Source organism: Manis pentadactyla, chromosome 2 (genome assembly GCF_030020395.1).
Source record: "Manis pentadactyla isolate mManPen7 chromosome 2, mManPen7.hap1, whole genome shotgun sequence".
In the NCBI taxonomy this organism is placed as follows: domain Eukaryota; kingdom Metazoa; phylum Chordata; class Mammalia; order Pholidota; family Manidae; genus Manis; species Manis pentadactyla.
In genome coordinates this window covers 87,387,741-87,411,082 of record NC_080020.1, presented here as the reverse complement: position 1 = coordinate 87,411,082, position 23,342 = coordinate 87,387,741, and the positions used below count along the sequence as shown (strand labels likewise).

The window sequence follows — 23,342 nt, the reverse complement described above, 5'->3', positions numbered from 1 at the left end:
TTTTTTTTTCTGTAATAGGAGTACATGTACTTCCTGATGTTCATTCAAAGGATACGAGTCAGGTTCCTTTTAGCCCAGATAATGTAAATCACAAAATTGCTCTTGAATGTCAGGAGCTGTTTTCATCTGTCAATAGTACATCTCCATCATTAGAAGAAAACAAGATTATATTGGAGGAACAAAGTGCTAAAGGAGAAATGGTTACAACGGAGGAAATAAAGGAAAATGCTTTATCAACCAGGTTTATTCTACTTTATTCAACTATTTTTTTGTTTTACTAAAATCATAGTATTCAATAATACATGTATTTAACCCACCATCAATTTAGTTAATAGCTTTGAGTAATACATAAATGTAAAATACGTGATACTCATTATTTCTCAACTTTATGAGGGTGGGCTGATTTTGATTTTAGTTTAATTTGCATATTAAACTTCTCACAATGTGTGCATCTTTGAAGCTTTAATGAAGTAGTTTTCAGGAAATGAAAGGCTGAGCTTTATAAACATGGTCCAGATTTTCTTTCTTTCTCAAGACATTTAGTAAAGTTACTACCACATAGTTTTAACATTAAGAAAGAACATGTATAGACAGTGTGTCACTGTGAGAGAGAACATTATTACACAGTTGATAACGTTTTCTCTCTTCCGATCTCTTTTTCTAGGAATACAACTACTGAAGTGACAAGTAATTTGAAAGTGAGAAGTGGCTTTGCCAAGCCTCAGCCAAATCTTAAGAAGATTTTAGGGACCAGCAGTTTTGATGCTCATCAGGAAGTTCCCAGTTTGTTCGTAGAAGGAGAAATGGAAATTCAAAGAGGTAAATTGTATTGTTCCCTTACAGTTACAAAATTACTTTGACACAAGAAATTGCATTAGTATTTCAAACAGAATATTCAGTTACAATTATTTTAACTTACTATTAAAAAGTTTCAGACATAAAGTGGAATGAGCTGTAAGTCTAATTTCAGTAATTATTACCATTTTGCAGTATTTACTCAAACTTTCGTATATATTTTCTTCTCTGTGTGTATATATGTGAATATTTAAGTAAATATACTCTTAGGTAGCTATACATGCATGTGGCAAAAAAAAAAAGACAGTGCCCAAAAGGCATGAAATTTAAAAAACTCCTTCCGTGTTGCTAGCTCCCTAATACCACTTCTAGTCATAAACTGTTGTTAATTTTTATTGTTGACTTTAAGAAATGTTTTATTCACATAAGCATCTAAATCTGTGTGTGTGTATGTGTGTTCATACATACCTCCATATATATGTATGTATATATGTACATGTATGTATATTCCTTTCAGAAAAAACAAAAATATGTGCATATTATATCATACTACTGTTACGTATTTTTAAAAGTAACTTTTATTGAGATAATTCACATACCATACATTCACTCATTTAAAGTCTACAATTCAGTGGTTAGTATATTCACCAAGTTGTGTAACCATCACTATTAGCGGTCACTCCCTGTTATCTCCCAACCCTTCCCAGCCATGCACAACCACTAATCTATTTTTTGTCTCTGGATTTGCCTATTCCAGACATTTTATTTAAGTGGAATCATATAATATGTGGTCTTTATTGTCTGGTTACTTTCACTTAGCATGTTTTCAGGGCTCATCCATATTGTGGCATATATCAAATATTTCATTTCTTTGTCTTACCAAATAATATTCCATTGTAGAGATAATCATATTTTGTGTATCCAGTCATCTGTTGATGGGCTTTTGGGTTGTTTTCTACCTTGTTGCTATTATAAATAATGATACTAAGAACATTCATATATTTTGGTTAGGACATATGTTTTCATTTGTGTTTATATCTACAATGGAATTGCTGGGTCATATGGTTATTCTGTGTGTAGTCTTTTGAGGAGTTACCAAATTATTTCAAAGTGGCTGCATCATTTTATATTTTCACCAACATTTGTGAGGGCTTCAGTTTCTCTATCCTCCCAGTCACTTATTATTCTCTTTTTGATTATAGCTATCTCAGTGGTTGTGAAGTGATTATCTCATTGTAGTTTTGATTTGCAATTTCCTGATGATGAATGATGTTGAGTATCTTTTCATGTACTTATTTGTATATCTTCTTTGGAGAAATGTCTATTCATATCTGTGCTTGTTTTTAAATTGACTTATTTGTCTTCTAATTATTAAGAATTGTAAATATATTAGTACCTTCTGTTTTTAAAGATTAACATATTGAAAAAGTTGTTCTATATGGTCATACAGTACTCTATTTAATTTTTTAATGGCCTCACTGTATTGTGAAGTACATGCTGAATCCTAGTCCCACTTTGTTTCCCACCTCTCCTTCCTGTCAAGGGCCCAATCCCTTAGGGTGCTGGTAAGAATAGGAAAGCAGTGCAAGTAGAAGGCTGCTGAAATTGTATTAAAACCCATATAAAGAAGAACTAGATAATTAGCATCAACTTTTCCCTGTTTTGGGGTCCTGATTTCTGGGATTGAGCCCATGGTTCAGTTAGTTAATTCATTACTAGTTCTGGCTTGAGCAATACCCAGAAGCTCTCGTAGTATGAAGGCTCAAGTTACCTCTTTTATATAGAAATAATTTATTTCCCTTTGTGACATTATTCTTCCTTTCTGACACTTGCCCGAAGGTGGAACTAGCCAGACCTTACGTGTACCTACCTCTAAATCTCTTTGCTTGTGGGTGTAGTTACACTGCTGTTACTGTAAAGTGGAGATCCCATTGCTGTGGCAGCCAGGAGTGAAATAAGTGCAGTGTAGGATTCATTGATCATCTGTTTTACTGTTCACAGTTCTCACTGGCTGGTTACCTCCTTTCTGCCATGTGAGTAAGCTTGGTTTTTGGATTAAGAGCAATTTGGAAGAGCCACTCTAGAGTGATCTGTATTTGAAGAGAGAATTTGTTTCTAATATGGAGATTTTAGCTACATTATTTTGGGCTGTATCTTAAATATGTTTTCTATTTAAGAAACTGAGAAACATGCTTCTAAAGCAACAGGATTACAAGATAAAAACCTTGGATCAGTTACAACAGAAGGAAGTAAGGAGCAGAACAAATGGGCATGTGCACATGGTATTGAGGAGACCAGTATCTTACAAGACAAAAACCTAACTGAAAGGTAAAAGAAGGATGACATGCTGGGATTTGGTGTTATGTTCTTTTTCAACTATAGCCATAAGCTGTAGCTGTAAGAATTTCATTGAAAAAAGGGTTCTGTTGCATTAAATATGTTTTAAAAGTTTGAAAACCATTAAATTATATGATCTTTGATGCATCTAGTTCTAAACATTCTGTGGTTGCTTAATTTCAAATACAAAACTCCAATACATTCCCTAAAGCTAATACATACTAATTTCTCTTTCAGAAATGAAGATCAAGAGGAGGGATCTCAAGAGGTTCAGATATTGTCAGTTGCTCCAGTTGTTTTTTCTGAGACAAGGCCCCACACATGTGGTTTGGGTAGGGGTCTCAGTGAGAGTTCTATCCAAGAGCCCCTGAGAAAGGACTCCATTGCAGACAGTGTCCTTACATTTCATTCACCAGAGGTAAAAGAATGTAAGATGTAACATGGGTTGGCTGGATATTTATTCCCTATTAAAAAAAATTAAGGTATAATTTCCATACAGTAAACTTCACCCTTTTTAGTGTGCCATTCTACAACTTTTGACAGTTACATAACAAACATATGAATAGTTCCATCATCCCTAAAACTCCCCAGTGCCCTTTTATAGTCACCTCTGTTCCTATCCCCAGCACCTGACAACCACTGACCTGTTTCCTTTCCCTATAGGTTTGCCTTTGAAAGAATGTATTGTGATAGAATTTTTATTGAGTATATATTTAGTCTCTGGAGCATAGATTTTTTTTTTTTTGGTATCATTAATCTACAATTACATGAGCAACATTATGCTTACTAGACTCCCCCCATCATCAAGTCCCCCCCACATGCCCCATTACAGTCACTGTCCATCAGCGTAGTAAGATGCTATAGAATCACTACTTGTCTTCTCTGTGTTGTACAGCCCTCCCCATGCCCACCTCCCTACATTATGCCTGCTAATCGTAATGCCCCTTTTTCCCCCTTTTCCCTCCCTTCCTTCCCATCCTCTCCAGTTCCTTTCCCTTTGGTAACTATTAGTCCATTCTTGGGTTCTGTGAGTCTGCTGCTGTTTTGTTCCTTCAGTTTTTTTCTTTGTTCTTATACTCCACATATGAGTGAAATCATTTGATACTTGTCTTTTTCCACCTGGCTTATTTCACTGAGCATAATACCCTCTAGCTCCATCCATGTTGTTGCAAATAGTAGGATTTGTTTTCTTCTTATGGCTGAATATTCCATTGTGTATATGTACCACATTTTCTTTATCCATTCATCTACTGCTGGGCACTTATGTTGCTTCCATTTCATGGCTATTGTAAATAGTACTGCAATAAACATAGGGGTGCATATGTCTTGGAGCATAGATTTTTTTTTTAAAGTAGCCAATACCTAGCTTTGCTATGAAAGCTCTGAAACAGGCAGTGTTTTTCACAGAGAATTCACCTTTTGCTTCTTAACCCCCAAATCTGAGCAGTTCATTCACAGAGCAAGTATTTTTTGAGATGTTATTACAAAACGTTGATACTGTGTGAAATACTATGGACGGACACAGAGTTGTGGGAAGCAAATGAATAAATGAATGGTTAAACTCTAATAGGCGTTGTGAAAGAGGGTTGCACAAGACCCTTTATGAGTGGTCACCAACCCGATCCAATGAAATCAATCTCTAGGAGTGCGGTGCAGGCATGAGTACTTTTTAAGTTTCTCAGGTTATTCTAACGTGCAGCCAGGATTGAAAGAATCCTGGATCTAGAAGAAAAGTCTGCACTAGCCAGTTAAAGGGGAGGAACATGTATAAAAAACAAGTGTGAAATAGCATGACATGTTCAGGGACTATAAGTACTTACAAATGGAATATAAATGAACAAAGTGGTAGAGATAAGTAACATAGATAGCCTGGGAACAGATCATAAAAGGAATTTTTATGACTTACTACAGAGTTTGGACTACATCCAAAGATACAGGATTTCCTCCCACCCCCAATTGTTTTATTTTGCCTTTTTATTTTCAGATAATTTCCAACTTAGAGAAAAGTTAAAAGAATTTTATGTAGAACCCTCACATACCCTTTACTTGGATTCATCATTAACATTCTGTCTCATTTGCTTTTTTTCTCTCTTTCTCTCCTTATCTCCATAGATAGATACTTTTAAAATATGGAACCATTTGAAAATAAGCTGCAGACATGAGCCTTGACCCATAAATTCTCCAGTTTATATCTGATAGGAACAAGGACATTCTCACAGAGAATTGACAATACTATTATCATTACACTCAATATTACCACACTATGTAACACTATCTAACATTGATATAATAATAATATGCAATATACAGTTCTGTTAATGCTCCCATACTGCAGTTAGTTGTCATTTCTCCTTTATCTAGAGTAGTTCTCCTGCCCTTTTCCCTCTTTTGTGACTGACATTTGAAGAGTCCAGGCTAATCCATAGTCTGGATTTATTTTAATTGCTTCCTCATTAGATTCATGTTAAACATTTCTTGGCAAGGTTACTACATAGGTGATGTGTTGCTCCTTTTGCATCACATTAGGAGATACATAATGCCATTTTGTCCCAGTATTGGTGATGCTGACCGGTCACTTGGTTAGAGTGGTGCCAGACAGATTTCTCTATTATAATGGCATCTTTTCCACTTTATATTAGTAATTTATCATAGGAGAGCAGCAGCCTTTCACCCGGGAGTTCTAATATGCAGTTGATGATTCTTGCCTTAATCACTTACTAACATTGTTGGTTACAAATTGAAAGTTTTAAGAATTTAAGCATTAAAGAATTACAATCCGAATTGCATTTTAGAGAAAACAAGTTTGCAGTTTTGTGGAAAACAGATTGGAGGGAGCCATGCTGGAAGCAAGGAGACAGTTTGCCTCCATTCAAGGTCACCTATTTAAAGTACAAAGGCTTCTGTGATGGGGATAGAGAGAAGGTTGAGGTATTTGGATCTTCCTTTCCTGTTACCTCAAAAATAAGTTCATAGAACACACATACTTAACAATATAGTCAATTTCTTTATTTGTATATGTATGTTTATTTAAATGAATCAAACGTTATTGATAAAACTAGAAGTTTCAAAAATTTGAAAACTTGTATGTAGTTAAATAAGTTGCTGAATTTTGAAAGAGTAACTATCACTATATCAGATTGTTAGGAAAACCTTTTAAAACTAAGATTTGGTCAACCTCACTCTTTCATTTGAATTTTTTATAACAGTGTACAGCAACTAGTATTCCAGAAGTTCTACAAGAGAATATAGTCAATCCTCAAGATATAATAGGTATGATAATCTGCTTCAGTGAAGTGTCATAGAACCTAATAGTGTGGTTTTTACCCCCCATTTGACTATGGAAGTTATTTTAGTCTCCAATGGCCTTAAACTAAAATAAAAACAAAACTTAAAAAAAGAACTGGAAGCATTTTGTGCATAAGTTTTGTTATTCAGAATTATAAATCCTCTCCATAGTGAATCATCTTTATCTTTATGAAATTACTTTTTAAAATTGTTTTGGGGGGTGTAATTTTGTTTTTTCTTTTGGCAGTAAGATACCCTGAGACTTTTTAGAAATGAAATAAATTATTATCTGTTGTTTTCATGGTCCAGCTTTTCATTACTAACTTAAATTTTGGTGAATCTAGTTACTAATGTACGTCAAGATGGTGAGGATGAACAAGCATTCATTTTAACTCTGGTGGAAATCCCAACCAATGCAGTAGAAGAATTTACTGATACTACTACACAGTTAATGCCAAACTCTTTACTGCCAGCACCCATATTGGTCAAATCAGTGAATATGGAAGAAAGGGGTGACATAAGGTAATGAATGAGCTAAACTGTTTTTGTTAGAAGAAAAGGTGCTTTATGATTCAGAGTATTGATTGAACAAGCCATTCACCAATATTATTTGTAATTGTCCTGGAGTTCATATTTAGTAATTATGTGGTAGAGAAGAAATCATCGAATTTATATCTGATAAAGATGCCATTTAAATGTATAATACTTTAGTGTGAAAGTATTTTGTTTGGTATCTTTAAGTATTTTGAACCTAAAAAAATTTAGCTATCTGGATCCTAAAATGGCATCTCTTAAAGGTATAATTACTTTTTAAGTATGTATATTTTAAATTCTGTAATAAGTATACATTCACAGCAAGTTGCACAAATAGTACAGACAGGTAACAGTTCTGTATATTTCTAATGCCTTTATTTTAATTCTTTACTGTAAAATTGTTACATTTTAATAGCCAATGGTTAAGAAGCTTACTAGAAGTATTAGATAGTGAAATCTTTTATTAGGAAGAGACATTCAAATTAAATTTTTAATTTTATTAACAAGGACAACACTATTTCTATATCTCAGGTTTAATTCAGTGTTATGGAATTTAAGTTTTGAGCTTGTAAATATGAATGGGGCTCAAAACTAACATTTTTGTGGCTGGCCACATATGTATTAGTTACTTGGAAGTTTTTCAGCAGTTTTTTTGGGCTACCTTAGCCTTTAATCTCATTAAGTAATGTCTAATTCACTGACTTAATATGTATGTATTTTCTTTGCAGTATGAATTTTCCAGTATCTTCAGTTGTTCAGGATGCCATGTGTTTATCTAATTCTGGAAGAGATGATTCTGAAAAGCCTCCTGCTAATTTGGATCTTATATCTAGGAAGAGGTTTCATTGTAGGCTTGATGAAAGTGACCATGTTCCTCCTGCCAAAAAAAGTCCACTTACTTTAAGAAACAATTGTCCAAAACATACCTCTGAGGTAAGATAGAATCATCTAGCAAGTAAGATGACTATATTACAAACAGCTCTGTTTCTGTTGATTCCTTTAGATTCTATAGTTCTAATACTTTTCACCATAAATAGTCTGGTTTTAGATTATCACCTGCAACCAATTCTAGATGAAAATTGGTGGACATTAGTCAGGAAACCTATTCCCAGCTCTGTGTCACTGGTTAAAATTAACACTAAAAATATTAGACGGATCTGGATCTTGGCTGTACCACTTAACAGCTGTGGGACTTGAGACAAGAGACTTCACGTCTCTGAACAAATTTCCTATTGTGTAAAATGATAATGTTAACATCACCACCACCATTATCATAATGCTGAAAGCTTCCCATTTCTTCTAGGAATAAAACCAGAACCTAATACTCTGTATTTGCCTGGCCCACCTTTGTCTCTTATCTTATGCTGGCCTCTGTCTCACTTCCTGGCCATATTAGCCATCTTTCAGTTTCTTGAATGCACCATATTCTTTCATGTCTCAGAGTGTTTCTTTTGCTGTTTCTTCTTTATGAAACATTCCCTTGAAAAACATACAGACCTCTTTAGCTCAATCATCTATCTCAGGGAAGCCTGATGATACTATGTAGATTTGATCACCAGCCACTGTGTTATAGGTTTCTCAGCACCCTTTTGTTTTTGATTCTGGTATTTGTTCAAATTTGCCTCACTATGTAACTACACTGTGGAAAGGTAATTTACAATCCATATTCTCAAAGAGATGTTTGCAGACCAATAGTCTTTAGATGACAGCAGACAACAGACAGTTGTATCCTTGTACAGCTGATAGGTAAAAAGTGGTTTTGCAGAATGGTTTTTGTTTCTCTTATTATATGAGTAAAGTTGAATATCTCTTCAATACTTAAGACCCATTTGAATTTCCTTTTCTATGAAATGGCTCTTTATATTATTTAGCTAGATTGCAAATGGGTTGTTAGTCTGTTTCTTACAGATTTGGAGTAACTCTTCTGTTATGTATGTCTGTGATATGAGTCACATACATTTTTTCCAAGTGTTGTCTTTTGAATCTACTTTTATAGTTTTCTCATGCAGACTTTTTTAGTTAACCTTTTAATATGAAAAATTTCGTACACTTAAAAAGGTAGTGTAGTATAATGTATCCCTAATGTACCAGTCACCCAGGTTCAACAGTTTATAAGCATTCTATGCAGACATTGGGTTTTCTTTTAAATTAAGGTATCATTGATACACAATCTTATGAAGGTTTCACATGAACAACACTTTGGTTTCAACATTCATCCATATTATCAAGTCCTCACCACCCCCTCCATTGCAGTCACTGTCGGTATAGTAAGAGATGCTATAGAGTCATTACTTGTCTTCTCCTTGTTTTACTGCCTTCGCCATGACCTGCGTATATATTGTGTGTGCTCATATTTTCCGTACATACATAAGTCAGCTTGATTTCTGGTAATTGTGAGGGCTTGACTCTTATAACTATTTCGAGCAATTATAGTGCGCCTTCATCCCCTTCTACCTCCCTCCTGCGCCCCTCCTCTTCCCCTCCCCTTTGGTAACTGCTAGTCCCTTCTTGGAGTCTGTGAGTCTGCTGTTATTGTGTTCCGTCAGTTTTCCTTTGTTTTTATACTCCTCAAATGAGTGAGATCATTTGGTATTTGTCTTTCTCCACCTGGCTTATTTCACTGAGCATAATACCCTCTGGTTCCATCCATGGTGTTGCAAATGGAAGGATTTCTTTTCTGTTTTGTGTTGTTTTAAAAATATTTAATGACACAGAAAAAGCATCACAGTACATGTATACAACTAGGTCACCAGTTTATAATATGTCATTGAAAAAGTGGTAGATTAACACTGGTATGACTAAAAATGTAAGAAAAGTATAATATCTGTTGGGTTTATTTGTAATTTTTATTTTCTAAACTTTGGTTTCAGTATTTTAACAATAAAAAGTTGCCTATAAAAAGTCAGTTGTAGTTTTAATTTCTAGAATGCATACATACTGCATTCAGATAGACATGCATACATTTTTTATTTCTCTAACTAAATTTATCAGTCTTTTTATATATGGATTCTAGGGAATAAATTATATATTGAAAGTTTACCTTGGGATTTAATATAAATTCTGTTAGTTAATATGGTGTTAGGAAGTGGAGCCAACTTAATTTTCCCCAGATGCCTATCCAGTTGTCCATTCACTGATTTGAAATTCTACTTGTATCAGACATCAAGTTCCCAAATGTATTTGGCTATATTCCTGAACTTCCCTTGATTCACCTATTCCAGGGCCAGTATTACACTTTTAAAATTATTGTAGCTTTTAAATAAAAAGTATAGTCTCTCCCTCCCCTTCCTCCATACAGATTTCTTTTTTCAAGTTTCTCCTAGTTGCTTATATGTTTTAAAGTTTATATTAGAGTTAGAAGAAGCTTGTTGAAAGCTTTAAAAAATCCTGTTGGTACTTGTATTAGGATCATATTAACTTGACAGATTAACACAGGGAAACTTGATGTCGTAATTATGGTGTTCTGTCTTCCTGTTCAAAAACATGGTCTGTGGGGAGGGGCTCAAGATAGCGGTGGGAGTAGGGCGGAGGAAATCTCCTCCTAAAACCATATATATATTTTGAAAATTCAACAAATACAACTATTTCTAAAAGAGAGACCAGAAGATTAGTACAACAGCCAGGCTACATCTACATCTGCAAGAACTCAGCATCTCATGAAAAGGGTAAGATACAAATCTGTGACCCAGTGAGACCCGAGCACTCCTCCACCCCAGCTCACCAGTGGGTGGAAAAGGATCAGAATGGGGAGGGAGTGGAAGCACAGGACTACTAAATAACCAGCCCTAGTAATCTGCACCGGGATCACAGACACACATTGCATGGTGTACTGGATATTAGAGAAATGGAAAAGTAAAATCCAAGGTGGAGACTGCAAGGGGTCCCTACAGCCGGCTCCCCTGGGACAAAAGAAAAGTGGGCGCTTTTTAAAAGCCTTAAAGGGACAAGGGCTTAACAGCTGGACAAAATTGTCCCAACACACTCAGCCCAGAACGCTGGGAATCTTGAGGAACTTCAGGTGCCCTAACCCCCTGGGGGGTAACACAGCTGCAAAGCCAACCATGGCGATAAGCACCCTGCCATTCATTCCCTCAGGCTGGCACTGCAAGCAAACCGGCTGATCCACCATGGCTGCGGAGAAGCTGGAGAACAGCCCTGCCCATAACAACCACACAGAGTCTTCTCCCAGCATGCAGCTAACTGGGACAGACCCAGAGGCTGTTGCCGGCGTGTAGTTGGCCAGCACAGACGGAGGAAGTTGGAGCAAGGTCTGGAAGGCATGAAGGGGCGCCTTTCTTGCAGGAGAACACACCTGACACGTCTGCCACCCTCCGCAGTGTGCTAGGCTATCCTGAGGGCTGCCACGCCCATGACAGCTCAGGAGATTATCTCAGAGACTGCTCCCGATGTGCAGGTAACTCGCACAGGCAGCAGAAGTGAGAGCAACATCCAGAAGTCACAAAGGGGTGCCATTGTCACAGGAGAACACACCCGGCATGTCTGCCACCCTCCGCAGTGCTCTAGGCTATCCTGAGGGCCGCCCTGCCCACAGCAGCTCAGGATATTATCCCAAAGACTGCTCCCAGTGTGCAGGTAGATGGCACAGGCAATGGAAAAGGGCAAGGCGACCATCAAGCAGGAAGGAACTTTGTTCTTCCAGCTGACACATGTGCCACCTGTCTGCAACCACTTGTATCACTGTGAAAAGGCAGAAGAATCTGGTCCATTCAAAAATCACTCAGGTAACCCCAGAGAGATGGCCTGGTGAGATAGATATAACCAATCTTCCTGAAAAACAATTCAAAATAAAAGTCATAACCATGGTCCAATCTTCCTGAAAAACAATTCAAAATAAAAGTCATAACCATGGTGATGGACCTGCAGAGAAATATGCCAGAACTAAGCAATGAAGTCCGGAGGGAGATAACAGAAATTAAACAGTCAATAGAAGGTCTTAAGAGCAGACTGGATGAGGTGCAAGAGACTGTTAATGGAATAGAATCAGAGAAAAGGAATACAGAGAAGCTGAGGCAGAGAGAGACAGAAGGATCTCTGGGAATGAAAGAGTATTAAAAGAACAGCATGACCAAACAGAACAATATTCGCATTATAGGGGTACCAGAAGAAGAAGAGAAAAAGGGATAGAAAGTGTCTTTGAAGAAATAATTGCTGAAAACTTCCCCAAGATGGGGATGGAAACAGTCTCTCAAACCATGGAAGCCCACAGATCTTCCAACACAAGAGACCCGAGGAGGACAAAACCAAGACATATAATAATTAAAATGGCAAAGATCAAAGACAAGGACAGAGTATTCAAGGCAGAGAGAGAAAAAAGATCACCTACAAAGGAAAACCCATCAGGCTATCATCAGACTTCTCAACAGAAACCTTACAGGCCAGAAGAGAATGGCATGATATATTTAATGCAGTGAAACAGAAGGGCCTTGAACAAAGAATACTGTATCCAGCACGACTATCATTTAAATATGAAGGAGAGATTAAGCAATTCCCAGACAAGCAAAAGTTGAGGGAATTTGCCTCCCACAAACCATCTCTACAAGATATTTTAAAGGGACTGCTCTAGATGGAAGCACTCCTAAGGCTAAATAGATGTCACCAGAGAAAATAAAATCACAGCAAAGAAAGCAGACCAACCAAGTACTAAGTAAAGGCAAAAAATAAAATCAACTATCCACAATAGCAGACAAAGGAAACACAAAGGAGTACAGAATGAAACACCTAACATATAAAGAATGGAGGAGGAAGAATAAGAAGGGAGAGAAATAAAGAATCATCAGACTGTGTTTGTAATAGCTTAATAAGAGAGGTAAGTTAGACAGAGAGTAAAGAAGCTACCCTTGAACCTTTGGTAACCATGAATCCAAAGCCTGCAATAGCAATAAGTACATGTATATCAATAATCACCCTAAATGTCTGAATGCACCAATCAAAAGACACAGAGTAATAGAATGGATAAAAAAGCAAGGCCCATCTATATGCCGCTTACAAGAGACTCACCTCAAATACCTAGTAATAAATCTAACCAAGGAAGTGAAGGACCTATAGCCTGAAAACTACAAGACACTCCTAAGAGAAATTAAAGAGGACACTAACAAATAGAAATTCATCCCATGCTCTTGGCTAGTAAGAATTAATATTGTCAAAATGGCCATCCTACCTAAAGCAAGCTACCGATTCAAAGCAATCCCTATCAAAATACCAACAGCATTCTTCAATGAACTGGAACAAATAGTCTAAAATTCATATGGAACCACAAAAGACCCTGAATAGCCAAACCAATCCTGAGAAGAAAGAATAAGGCAGGGGGGATCCTGCTACCCAACTTCAAGATCTACTACAAAGCCACAGCAATCCAGACAATTTGTTACTGGCACAAGAACAGACCCACAGACCAATGAAACAGAATAGAGAGTCCAGATAGTAACCCAAACATACATGGTCAATTAATATACGCTAAAGGAGCCATGGATATACAATGGGGAAATGACAGCCTCTTCAACAGCTGGTGTTGGCAAAACTGGACAGCTACATGTAAGAGAATGAAACTGGATCATTGTTTAACCCCATACACAAAAGTAAATTCAAAATGGATCAAAGACCTGAATGTAAGTCATGAAACCATAAAACTCTTAGAAAAAAACATAGGCAAAAATTACTTGGACATAAATATGAGCAACTTCTTCATGAACATATTTCCCCAGGCAAGGGAAATAAAAGCAAAAATGAACAAGTGGGACTATATCAAGCTGAAAAGCTTCTGTACAGCTAAGGACACCATCAATAGAACAAAAAGACATCCTACAGTATGGGAGAATATATTCATAAATGACATATCCGATAAAGGGTTGACATCCAAAATATATAAAGAGCTTATGCAACTCAACAAACAAAAAGCAAATAATCCAATTAAAAAATGGGCAGAGGAGCTGAACAGACACTTCTCCAAATAAGAAATTCAGATGGCCAGCAGGCAAATGAAAAGATGTTCCACATCATCAGAGAAATGCAAATTAAACCTACAATGAGATATCACCTCACACCAGTAAGATTGGCCACCATCCAAAAGACAAACAACAAATGTTGGCGAGGATGTGGAGAAACGGCAACCCTCCTACACTGCTGGTGGGAATGTAAAGTAGTTCAACCATTGTGGAAAGCAGTATGGAGGTTCCTCAAAAAGCTCAAAATAGAAATACCATTTGACCCAGGAATTCCACTCTTAGGAATTTACCTTAAGAATGCAGCAGTGCAGTTTGAAAAAGACATATGCACTGCTATATTTATAGCAGCACTATTTACAATAGCCCAGAAATGGAAGCAACCTAAGTGTCCATCAGTAGATGAATGGATAAAGAAGATGTGGTACATATACACAATGGAATATTATTCAACCATAAGAAAAAAAACAAATCCTACCATTTGCAACAACATGGATGGAGCTAGAGGGTATTATACTCAGTGAAATAAGCCAGGCGGAAAAAGACAAGTATCAAATGATTTCACTCATGTGGAGTATAAGAACAAAGAAAAAACTGAAGGAACAAAACAGCAGCAGACTCACAGAACCCAACAATGGACTAACAAGTTACCAAAGGGAAAGGGACTGGGGAGGATGGCTGGGAAAAATGGGCATTACATTTTGCAGACATAATGTAGGGGGGTGCACGGGTAGGGCTGTAGAACACAGAGAAGACAGGTAGTGATTCCGTAGCATCTTGCTACACTGATGGACAGTGACTGTAATGGGGTATGTTGTGGGGACTTGATGATGGGGGGAGTGTAGTAAGCATAATGTTGCTCATGTAATTGTAGATTAATGATACCAAATTAAAACAAAAAAACAAAAAGACATCGTCTGCCTTTCCATTTAAGTCATCTTTTATGTCTCTGAATGGTATTTTAAACTCCTCTTCATATAAATTCTGGTACACTTCTCATTAGGTTGCCCCTAAGAATTGCACCTTTTTTTTTTGCTATTGTCATTACATTCTTTCCTATTTAGAGAGTTTACTGAATTTTCATTATATGCAGTAATTTTTCAGTGGATTCTCTTGGGTTTTCTAAGTAAACAATCGTTACCATCTACAAATAGTTTTAACTGTGCTCATCTACTTTTTATACCTTTAAGTTATATTGGCTACTGTAACTAAAAAAATGTCAAAATAGTCCTGATAGTGGATGTCTTTTTTTTATTCCTGACTTTAATGGGAATGCTTCCAGTGTTTCTGAAATGGGATGCTGGCTTTTGGATTGCAATAGTTATATTTTGTGGTGTTAAGAAAATGTCCGTCTATTCAGTTTAAAGTTCAAGTATGAATGTTTGGACATTTCTCTCACAAATAGATGATATTATCATTTTTCTCCTTAGATCTGTTGAATTATATTCATAGGTTTCATAATGTTGCATAATTTTTGCATTCCTGAAGTAACTCTACTTAGATACCATGTATTAGTCTTTTGATGTGCTGCTGAATTTTGCATATAATATTTCATTTGATATTTTTGCACTTAAGTGAGATTGATTAGTTGGTATCAATACTATGCTTGATTTATAAAATGCATTTGGAAGCCTACCCTTCTACTATCCTCTGGATCGGTTTAAATAATAGTAGCAATGTCTTTTCTGTAAAGGTATGGTAGAATTCCTGTAAAACATGTCTGACTCTTGAGCTTTCTTGGAGATACGTGCTTTTTTTACTTAAAAGAGAAAAAAACTTAATTTTATTTGATAAATGAATTTCTAATTCTTTTTGTAAATTTTCTTAAAACAGGCATGTGCAAAGAAATTAAATGTTTTTGAGGAAACAGGTGAGTGAAATAAATTTTAATGAGATTGTATTTTTCTGCATACCCCTGATTATTCTGATGCATCATCATGTTAAAATTTGAGATTGAATCACGGTCTTGCTTACTTTTCTCTAAGAATTATTCATTTATTATTGAAAGTTTTACTTCCCTTGGAAGATCTTCATTTTGGCACTTTGGTAGCTACTTTCATCACAGAATTTCCTATAAAAGCTCAACAACTATATTTTGAGAATTAGCAAGCTGAATATAAAGGAGGGTTTATAGGTCCTTAGCTTTACTCTGCTTAGAACTCAGGTCTCCACCCTCCATTTTGCTAGTTCAAGAAATGTTTATAGAGAAAGATTTTCTAGGTCAAAGTATATTGATATCGGAATACAAAAGGTTTTTTTGTAGCTTTTAACCAATTATAATAGTCTTAATAGTCTAGTAATTCATAATTTATCTTACTCTTATTAGGGTAGGTTTATAATAGAATATATTAGCCTTTTTTCTTTAAATATTGCAATTTAGTTAGATATATTAATTTCAATATGTGTACTTACGATTTTTCTTTTTTTGAAGGGGAATCTAACAAAGGGCAGGATATCTTTCCTTCTTCAGAAAACACACCTACAACTCTAGAACCTCAGAAAGGGCAACTTGAAGCAGCTTTTCAGAGTATAGGATCTAGGTCTTCTGAGAGAATAACAGATATGCCTAGAGAAAAAAATACATCTCAGTTACCTCAGGATGAGGTGATTGTGTCTGATAAGGAAGAAAGAACTCATGCTGCTTCTCAGTCTGAACAAAGGGATTGCATTGCATCGTCTTCAAAAACCCCATTATCCAGGTAACATGAGGAAATCTTTAACAAATGTTTCTCTCTCTCAGTGGATAACTAAAACTATACAGAACAGATATAACATATAACATATATATATATATATAAAGTCAAGGTCCAGTATAAAGGATGTTGTTTTATAAATATATCCCTCCATCAGTAATATAAAGGGAAGGAGCTTTATCAAAGGAAATAATAGTAATGTCAAACACTTGTAGGACTCTTGCAGATGAATACATATTTCATAAGAAGAACTTAACTCTAAGTGCTGAAACTTTGATCTTTTAGACAGAAAACCTTTAGAGTTTAGTATTACTTTCTTTTACAGATTGTCCATGGTTAGTATTTTGATCATTATTTATTCCACCACAGTAGCTGGCAATGAAACTGTAGGTGGTCTGAGACATAGGGCTGACATCAGAAGTACCTCTGAAAGTTGCTTTATTGAAGTGTGCATTTTTCTCCCTTGTGGCATACCTAAGAGGTAAACCGTGGCTTTCTTCCTGTAAGAGTAAGTATGGAACTTAAGCCCAAAGCTCCATTATTTTACTCATACTCTAGAAGAGAGCCTTCTGGGTTATGGATAATTATTTGCTTGTCATCAGCAGTCAAATCATTAATATGGTGTTGGTGAGGTGAAGAGGGGAGGACATAACACTAGCTTCCACTAAGAGAAAGGGGGGAAGGACATGTAGCTTGAAAAGATATATTTAATGAATCAATTGTTGTTTTTGTTATATAAACTACAGAAAATAAAGCTCAGCAATGTCTTTTCTGGCCTTAGAGATGTGCTGAACATAGAAGGAAGGAAGCATCATGGCGGTTTTTGTGTTAAAACCAATTGAGAAATAGAATTCTAGAAAGAGGGTTAGGAAACTTTTTTTGCAAACTGTATGATACGTATTTTAGGCCATATGGTCTCTGTTGCAACTACTCAATTCTGTATTTGTAACACAGACTTATATTTCTATATATTTGTATTTACATTTATATATAAACAGATGAACATGGCTGTGTTCCAATAAAACTTGTTTATAGAATCAGGTGCTAAACTGCATTTGTTTTGGCCTGGGGGCCATAGTTTCCTGACCCCTTCTCTAGAGCCTTGATACTCAAAGTGTGGTCCTGGGACCAGCAGCATGGAGATCATTAGAGAACTTGTCAGAAATATGGAATTCAGGCCCCCACTCTCCACCACCTTAGTCAGAATCATCATCTTAATAAGATCCCAGGTGATTTGTATGCACTTTCACGCTTGAGAATACTGCTCTAGAATAAGCTGTGGTCTTTGTCACAAATATAAGTCATTGCATAGTGGTAAGATACTTACTGCTATTAGTACTTATAGGTGTGCTGATACCACTAATGTGGTACCACATGTGCCATTTTAGCATTAATGGAAAGAAGTTGGTATTAAGAAAGTGTTTTTCTGGATATTCTTGAATATCTGCACATTTGCTTTTCTAGACCTGGCAGAAGACCCCTGGGATTTTTGTCTTTAATATGTTCAAAGAATAGTTTGGAGTCTGATGAACCTACTCAGGTTCATATTAAGAAACGCCTAAAGCCTCTGATACCTGTAACAAGACAGAATTTGAAAAGATCTAATCCACTCAATGAAAGCCAGAAAAAAGGTCAAGAGTCCCCTGATTTGCTTCCATCTCCAAGTGTTGTTGTTAATACTCAGTCTGAGAATATTGGCACTTCATCAACTCAGGTATGTGATAACTACTATATTTTGTTTGTATAGAATGGGTTAGATGCCAGACTCACCTAGGAAAAACATGGCAATTGTTACTTTCATTTGGATGTCAGAAATTACTAGAGAGCAACTCCTGTCCATCTTCTCCCCATCAAACCCCACTCTTAGAAGAAGACACGGCGTTGATTTTGGAAATTACAGCCAGTTAAGTATGGAGCCATTGAAGTCACGTAAATGTACACTTAATTGCCATTCCTTTAATGCAAAGTGCCTACTGGCCTGTGGAAGCAAAACAAAGCAGTGCTTGCATTTTATTTGCTTTAGGAGAAATGTCCTGACACTCACAAGAATTCAGGTGATGGTAGAATTAGCATTTGCTTGTATGTTTCATTTCTATGTGTTCTAAACTGTCTATATGGCAAGACTGGAGTGGAAAAGTCCATGAACCTGTATCAGATTGGGGAAAATATTCGCATGACTTAAAAGCTCAACAAAGAAAAGGCTGGTGGCCATCTGTTGGATAGCATGAGCCCCAAAAGGAGTACTTTGGTAAAGAATGTCTTTAAAAGTTTTTTTTTAATTTTTTAATATTATTTCTGATATTTATTTTCTGAGGCCAAGATTTTATGAATGAATCTATTACTATTGCCCAATTAATTCAGAGAATTAATTTGGAGTTGTTGTAATTAGTAGCAGCATAGCAATGACAGTTAAATCACATCTGTGCCAGCATTAGATACTAAATCTTCAAAATAAAAATTTTTTTTCCATGTAATACACTAGTAAAGGGGTGGAAATGTCATTTCATTTTGTTTATTTGTTCTAGTTTCGTTAATTGTGATGTTAGACTGTTCATATGGGATTGTTCTTCTTTCCTGAGGTAGGCCTGAATTACAATATACTTCCCTCTTAGCTTGGCCTTTGCTGTGTCCCACAGGTTTTGTTTCCAAAGTATTTTTTACTAGATATAAAAAAAGTTTTTTCACATTTAGATCTTTAGATTCATCTAGAATTTATTTTGGTCACCTGACTTTTTTTTTCAAATGTTAACAGCTGTCCAACATCATTTACTGAATAGTTCAACTTATCTCTTTTTTGGGGAAAATGTCACTTTTATCAGAAACTAAATTTCCATCCATCTGTGTTAGGGATATTCGTAGTCTTTTATTTTGTTGATATATATGTTTGTCCCTGTGCTGATGCCATGTGGTCTCAATTTTTTATAGATTTGTGAGTAAGCTATTTGTTTATAGGATTTTCAATTTGTAATATTTCTTTTGGGTGTGGTTCTATTTTGTGAGTCTGGTCATTAAAATATTTTCATTATAGATTTAATTTATATTTTTCTATATTATTAAATATTTTTCATGGAGAATTAGGGTGAAGAAATGAATTGTGTGTTATATACTTAATTAACCAAATCATATCTAGTGTTGTGTATTTGTTGATTCCAACTAATGCTACAAAGGTTATCTTATTCATATAACTCTTAGTGTGTTTAGGAATAGTTCCTTAATATAACAGCATTAGAAATTTATGTCAGTGACTATGAATGTATTTAAAGTTCTTAATATTTATTGCTGTTATTGCTTTACAGGAGGTATCAATTTAGACTACCAGTACCAATAAGTAATTGTTATACTGCATATTTGTTACCTTTTTAGGTTTCTTGTGATCGTTCCTTACCAAAAGAAGAATGTAAAAGTGGCCAAAATCGGGCATCTGAAGAGGAACCAACCACAGTCTCTGAATATTTCTTTAATGATATCTTTATTGAAGTGGATGAAACAGAATAAAAGTCTTTTTCTTTTTTCTTTTTTAAGTCTAGGATTTCCAGAGGCAGTTACATCAACTAAGCAGTATTTAGAAAAAAGCATCACTGGCTGTTTCACTTGAGGTTGATTTTGAATATTTAATGAGTTTGAAATGGAGCTTATTGTATAATCAGTGGAAAACATTGCAGAGGTTCCTTTCAATCAGATTGACTTAGCATTTTGGAACTACCATGCAATTAATCCTGCTTTCTCAGACAGAGTATCAATTCTTGTTTACATTTTGACTTTTTCTGTGCTGAACATACATGGACGGTTTGGAATGTTGTGGATAAATGTCTTTATAAATCACAGTGCTGATGTGTTTGGAGGTGGATTGTATTTAAATTTAGAAACTTTTGCTTTGTGAATGATTTTCTCTTGTGGGGTTTTTGTTTTTGTTTTGTTTTGTTTTAAATGATGAAGGCCTTTTCAGTTGTCTCTAAGTAAATGAAAGCAAATTGTAAAACACTTCAGTAACGTGAATGTTAAAAACTTTTCTATTATTAGCTATTTGACTGACTGAAAAATAGGTATTTTTCTAACTCATGTTTATGTACCTTTGGTCCTAATTGAAGAACTAGTATTTAAACTTATAATTTATAAAGTTGAAACATCAAAAAGCTTATTTATTTAAAATTTTTTATTTAAAGGAATATTCAGTTTTAATTATTTTCACCCCTCAGATTATAGGTAAAGAAGGCATTGACAAATTTATGTTTTTCTCCTTTCCCTCTTTAACTTTAAGGATATTTAGAGTGATATAACGAAAGCTATTTGGATAGTATATATGTTTTGAATACATTTTTCTCATAGTTTAGTAGATTGGCTTTGTACTGTGAATTTTTTGTTTCTTTTATTTCTTGGATAATCTCAGGATTTGTATGGAAATAAACCCTTAACTTCATTTATGAGGCAAATTTCCATACAAAACTCAATATCCTTTACATCCATACACACTCACACACACGCATTCCTTTTTTTAAAAACCAATTTCTTGATGGTTTTCCCTCATTAAATTCTGCTCAAGGAGCACTTAGGCCTTTAGGTGTAGAACATGATTATGATGTTAAAAACAGAAAGTAAGGTATAGTAAAACTTCATTAAGTCAGTGACTATCATCAATATGAATTTAAGGGTTTTTAATTTCAAGATTTAAAATTTTACATATGTAGTTCTATTATCCACCCATGTAAATCTTTTGTGGTTCAAGTTAAACTTCTCAGAGCAAATTTATTATTTTATTTGAAAAGCCTCCTGGTCAGATAATACAGTAGGTCAGGAGTCAGAAATGTTCTTCACAAAATATTTTCGAGTTGATGGGCCTGATGGCTTCTGTGGCAACTACTTAACTCTGCTATTTCAATGTGAAAACAGCCACATACAATGGTGTGAATGGCTGGATTGGGCTTTTAGTTTGCTCCCTGCATTTGACAGTAATTATCTAAACTTAAGGGGCTGACTTTATCTGTGAGATGTTTGTCATTGAAGATATGAATTGTGCCTAACAATTAAAATTGTATTGATTCCATTGTGAAATGATCAGTATTTCAATTGGGAAGATACTTTAATATCTAGACAATTGTGTTTGCATATTGAAAAATAATGGTGGCCAGTTTTCAAGTTCACTATAAAATAGGAGGTAATTTATTACTACTGCAAGTATGGCAGTAATTGTAATTTATTAAACAGTTGATATTACAGCTTATCTTCCTACTGTGTTTTAGTGAAATTTACAGTTTACTTTTTTGTCATAAAGGAGGATCTATACTGAGTGAAAATTCTCTATAGATATGCATTTATTTATTTCATGTGATTAATATGTCACAAAATCATGGTAGTAAATCACATTGCTATTGTAATGCCCTGTTAAATTTTTTTTTAAGTCTCATGTTCTGAAATGGTGTCTTTCATTAATTAATACTAGTTTCAGTGTTAGGTTGCCACAATTGAACTATTATTTTATCCCTTATATACTATTTATATTTTAACTTTGTTAACATCTGTCTCTCCCTCATCTACAATGAATTAATTTATGGCAGATGTAATTTCTCACTATATAAAGAATAATGTATTTTTGAGCATTCATTTATTAGAGAATCAAGTCAACCATCTAAATTATCCTATTATATCCTTAAAACTAATCTTGGGGGAGCAAGAGAACTATAATCAGTGTATTTACCTTATAGGTGGAAAGACTTGTTCACACCTGTGTTTAATCTGATTCATGTAAAGATGTTGTTGTGAAGAATTATATTATAAATCTTAATGGAGATATGATTAAAGATCTTTATATTTTTCTTTACTTTTCCTCCTGAACACTTATATCTTAGCAAGTGACCAACATGATGGTTTAAAAGCCTAATTGTTGGTAAATGATTGAGGCACGGATAAAAATATGAATATCTACTGTTACCACCATGTTATTTGAAGTAGAAGTGACTATGTATACTATCTTGCTTGAACAGCCTTTGATGAAAAAGCAATATCTGTCATTTGTAAATTTTCTTGTTCTAAAGAAAGCAGTTACGTTCTATACATACAGTGTAAATAAAATTTATTTTATACTATTTCTGTGTCTTTTTCTTTTCAAATGACTTAATAAAGATATTAATATTAAACCAGAACTTGTCAGTTTTTCAACTATAGTGTATACTTTTTTCATAAAAATATAGTAAAACTGGAAAAACTTATTTTTCTTATATGCATTCTCTGAGGGCTCTTTTTTTTGATCCTACAAGAATAAAGAATAGACTTTCCGCCACATTTGGGACATAGGAAGAGTTGCTAATTTTTTTATTTACTTCTTTTTTTAAAATATTTTGGTATCATTAATGTACAATTACTTGAACAACACTATGGTTACTAGACTCCCCCTATTATCAACTCCTCACGACATACCCCATTACAGTCACTGTCCATCAGCGTAGTAAGATGCTATAGAATCATTACTTGTCTTCTCTATGTATACTGCCTTTCCCGTGTCCACTCTGGCTACATTATGTGTGCTAATTGTAATGCCCCTTTTTCCTCCTTACACCTCCCTTCCACCCATCCTCCCCCATCCCTTTCCCTTTTGTAACTGTTAGTCCATTCTTGGGTTCTGTGAATCTGCTGCTGTTTTGTTCCTTCAGTTTTTTTCTTTGTTCTTATACTCCACATATGAGTGAAATCATTTGGTACTTGTCTTTCTCTGCCTGGCTTATTTCACTGAGCATAATATGCTCTA

General features: G+C 35.1%; 1 protein-coding gene across 4 annotated transcripts in view; it reads left to right on the top strand.

Annotated features, from left to right (window-relative positions):
* BDP1 (B double prime 1, subunit of RNA polymerase III transcription initiation factor IIIB) overlaps positions 1 to 22,683 on the top strand; it is a 110,219-nt gene extending 87,536 nt beyond the window's left edge. For 2 of the 4 annotated variants that reach the window (XM_057494524.1, XM_036887747.2), the window contains 11 exons: positions 19 to 241; positions 665 to 819; positions 2,973 to 3,123; positions 3,370 to 3,550; positions 6,339 to 6,402; positions 6,762 to 6,939; positions 7,680 to 7,884; positions 15,744 to 15,780; positions 16,342 to 16,609; positions 18,068 to 18,317; positions 19,967 to 22,683. In XM_057494524.1, coding sequence (XP_057350507.1) covers positions 19 to 241; positions 665 to 819; positions 2,973 to 3,123; positions 3,370 to 3,550; positions 6,339 to 6,402; positions 6,762 to 6,939; positions 7,680 to 7,884; positions 15,744 to 15,780; positions 16,342 to 16,609; positions 18,068 to 18,317; positions 19,967 to 20,098 — 1,844 coding nt within the window. In that variant the 3' untranslated portion in view covers positions 20,099 to 22,683. Of the gene's footprint in view, positions 1 to 18; positions 242 to 664; positions 820 to 2,972; positions 3,124 to 3,369; positions 3,551 to 5,924; positions 6,061 to 6,338; positions 6,403 to 6,761; positions 6,940 to 7,679; positions 7,885 to 15,743; positions 15,781 to 16,341; positions 16,610 to 18,067; positions 18,318 to 19,966 lie in introns of those variants that run through there. The other 2 variants (XM_057494513.1, XR_005025276.2) reach the window with 2 other exon arrangements.
* Positions 22,684 to 23,342: the final 659 nt, after the last annotated feature.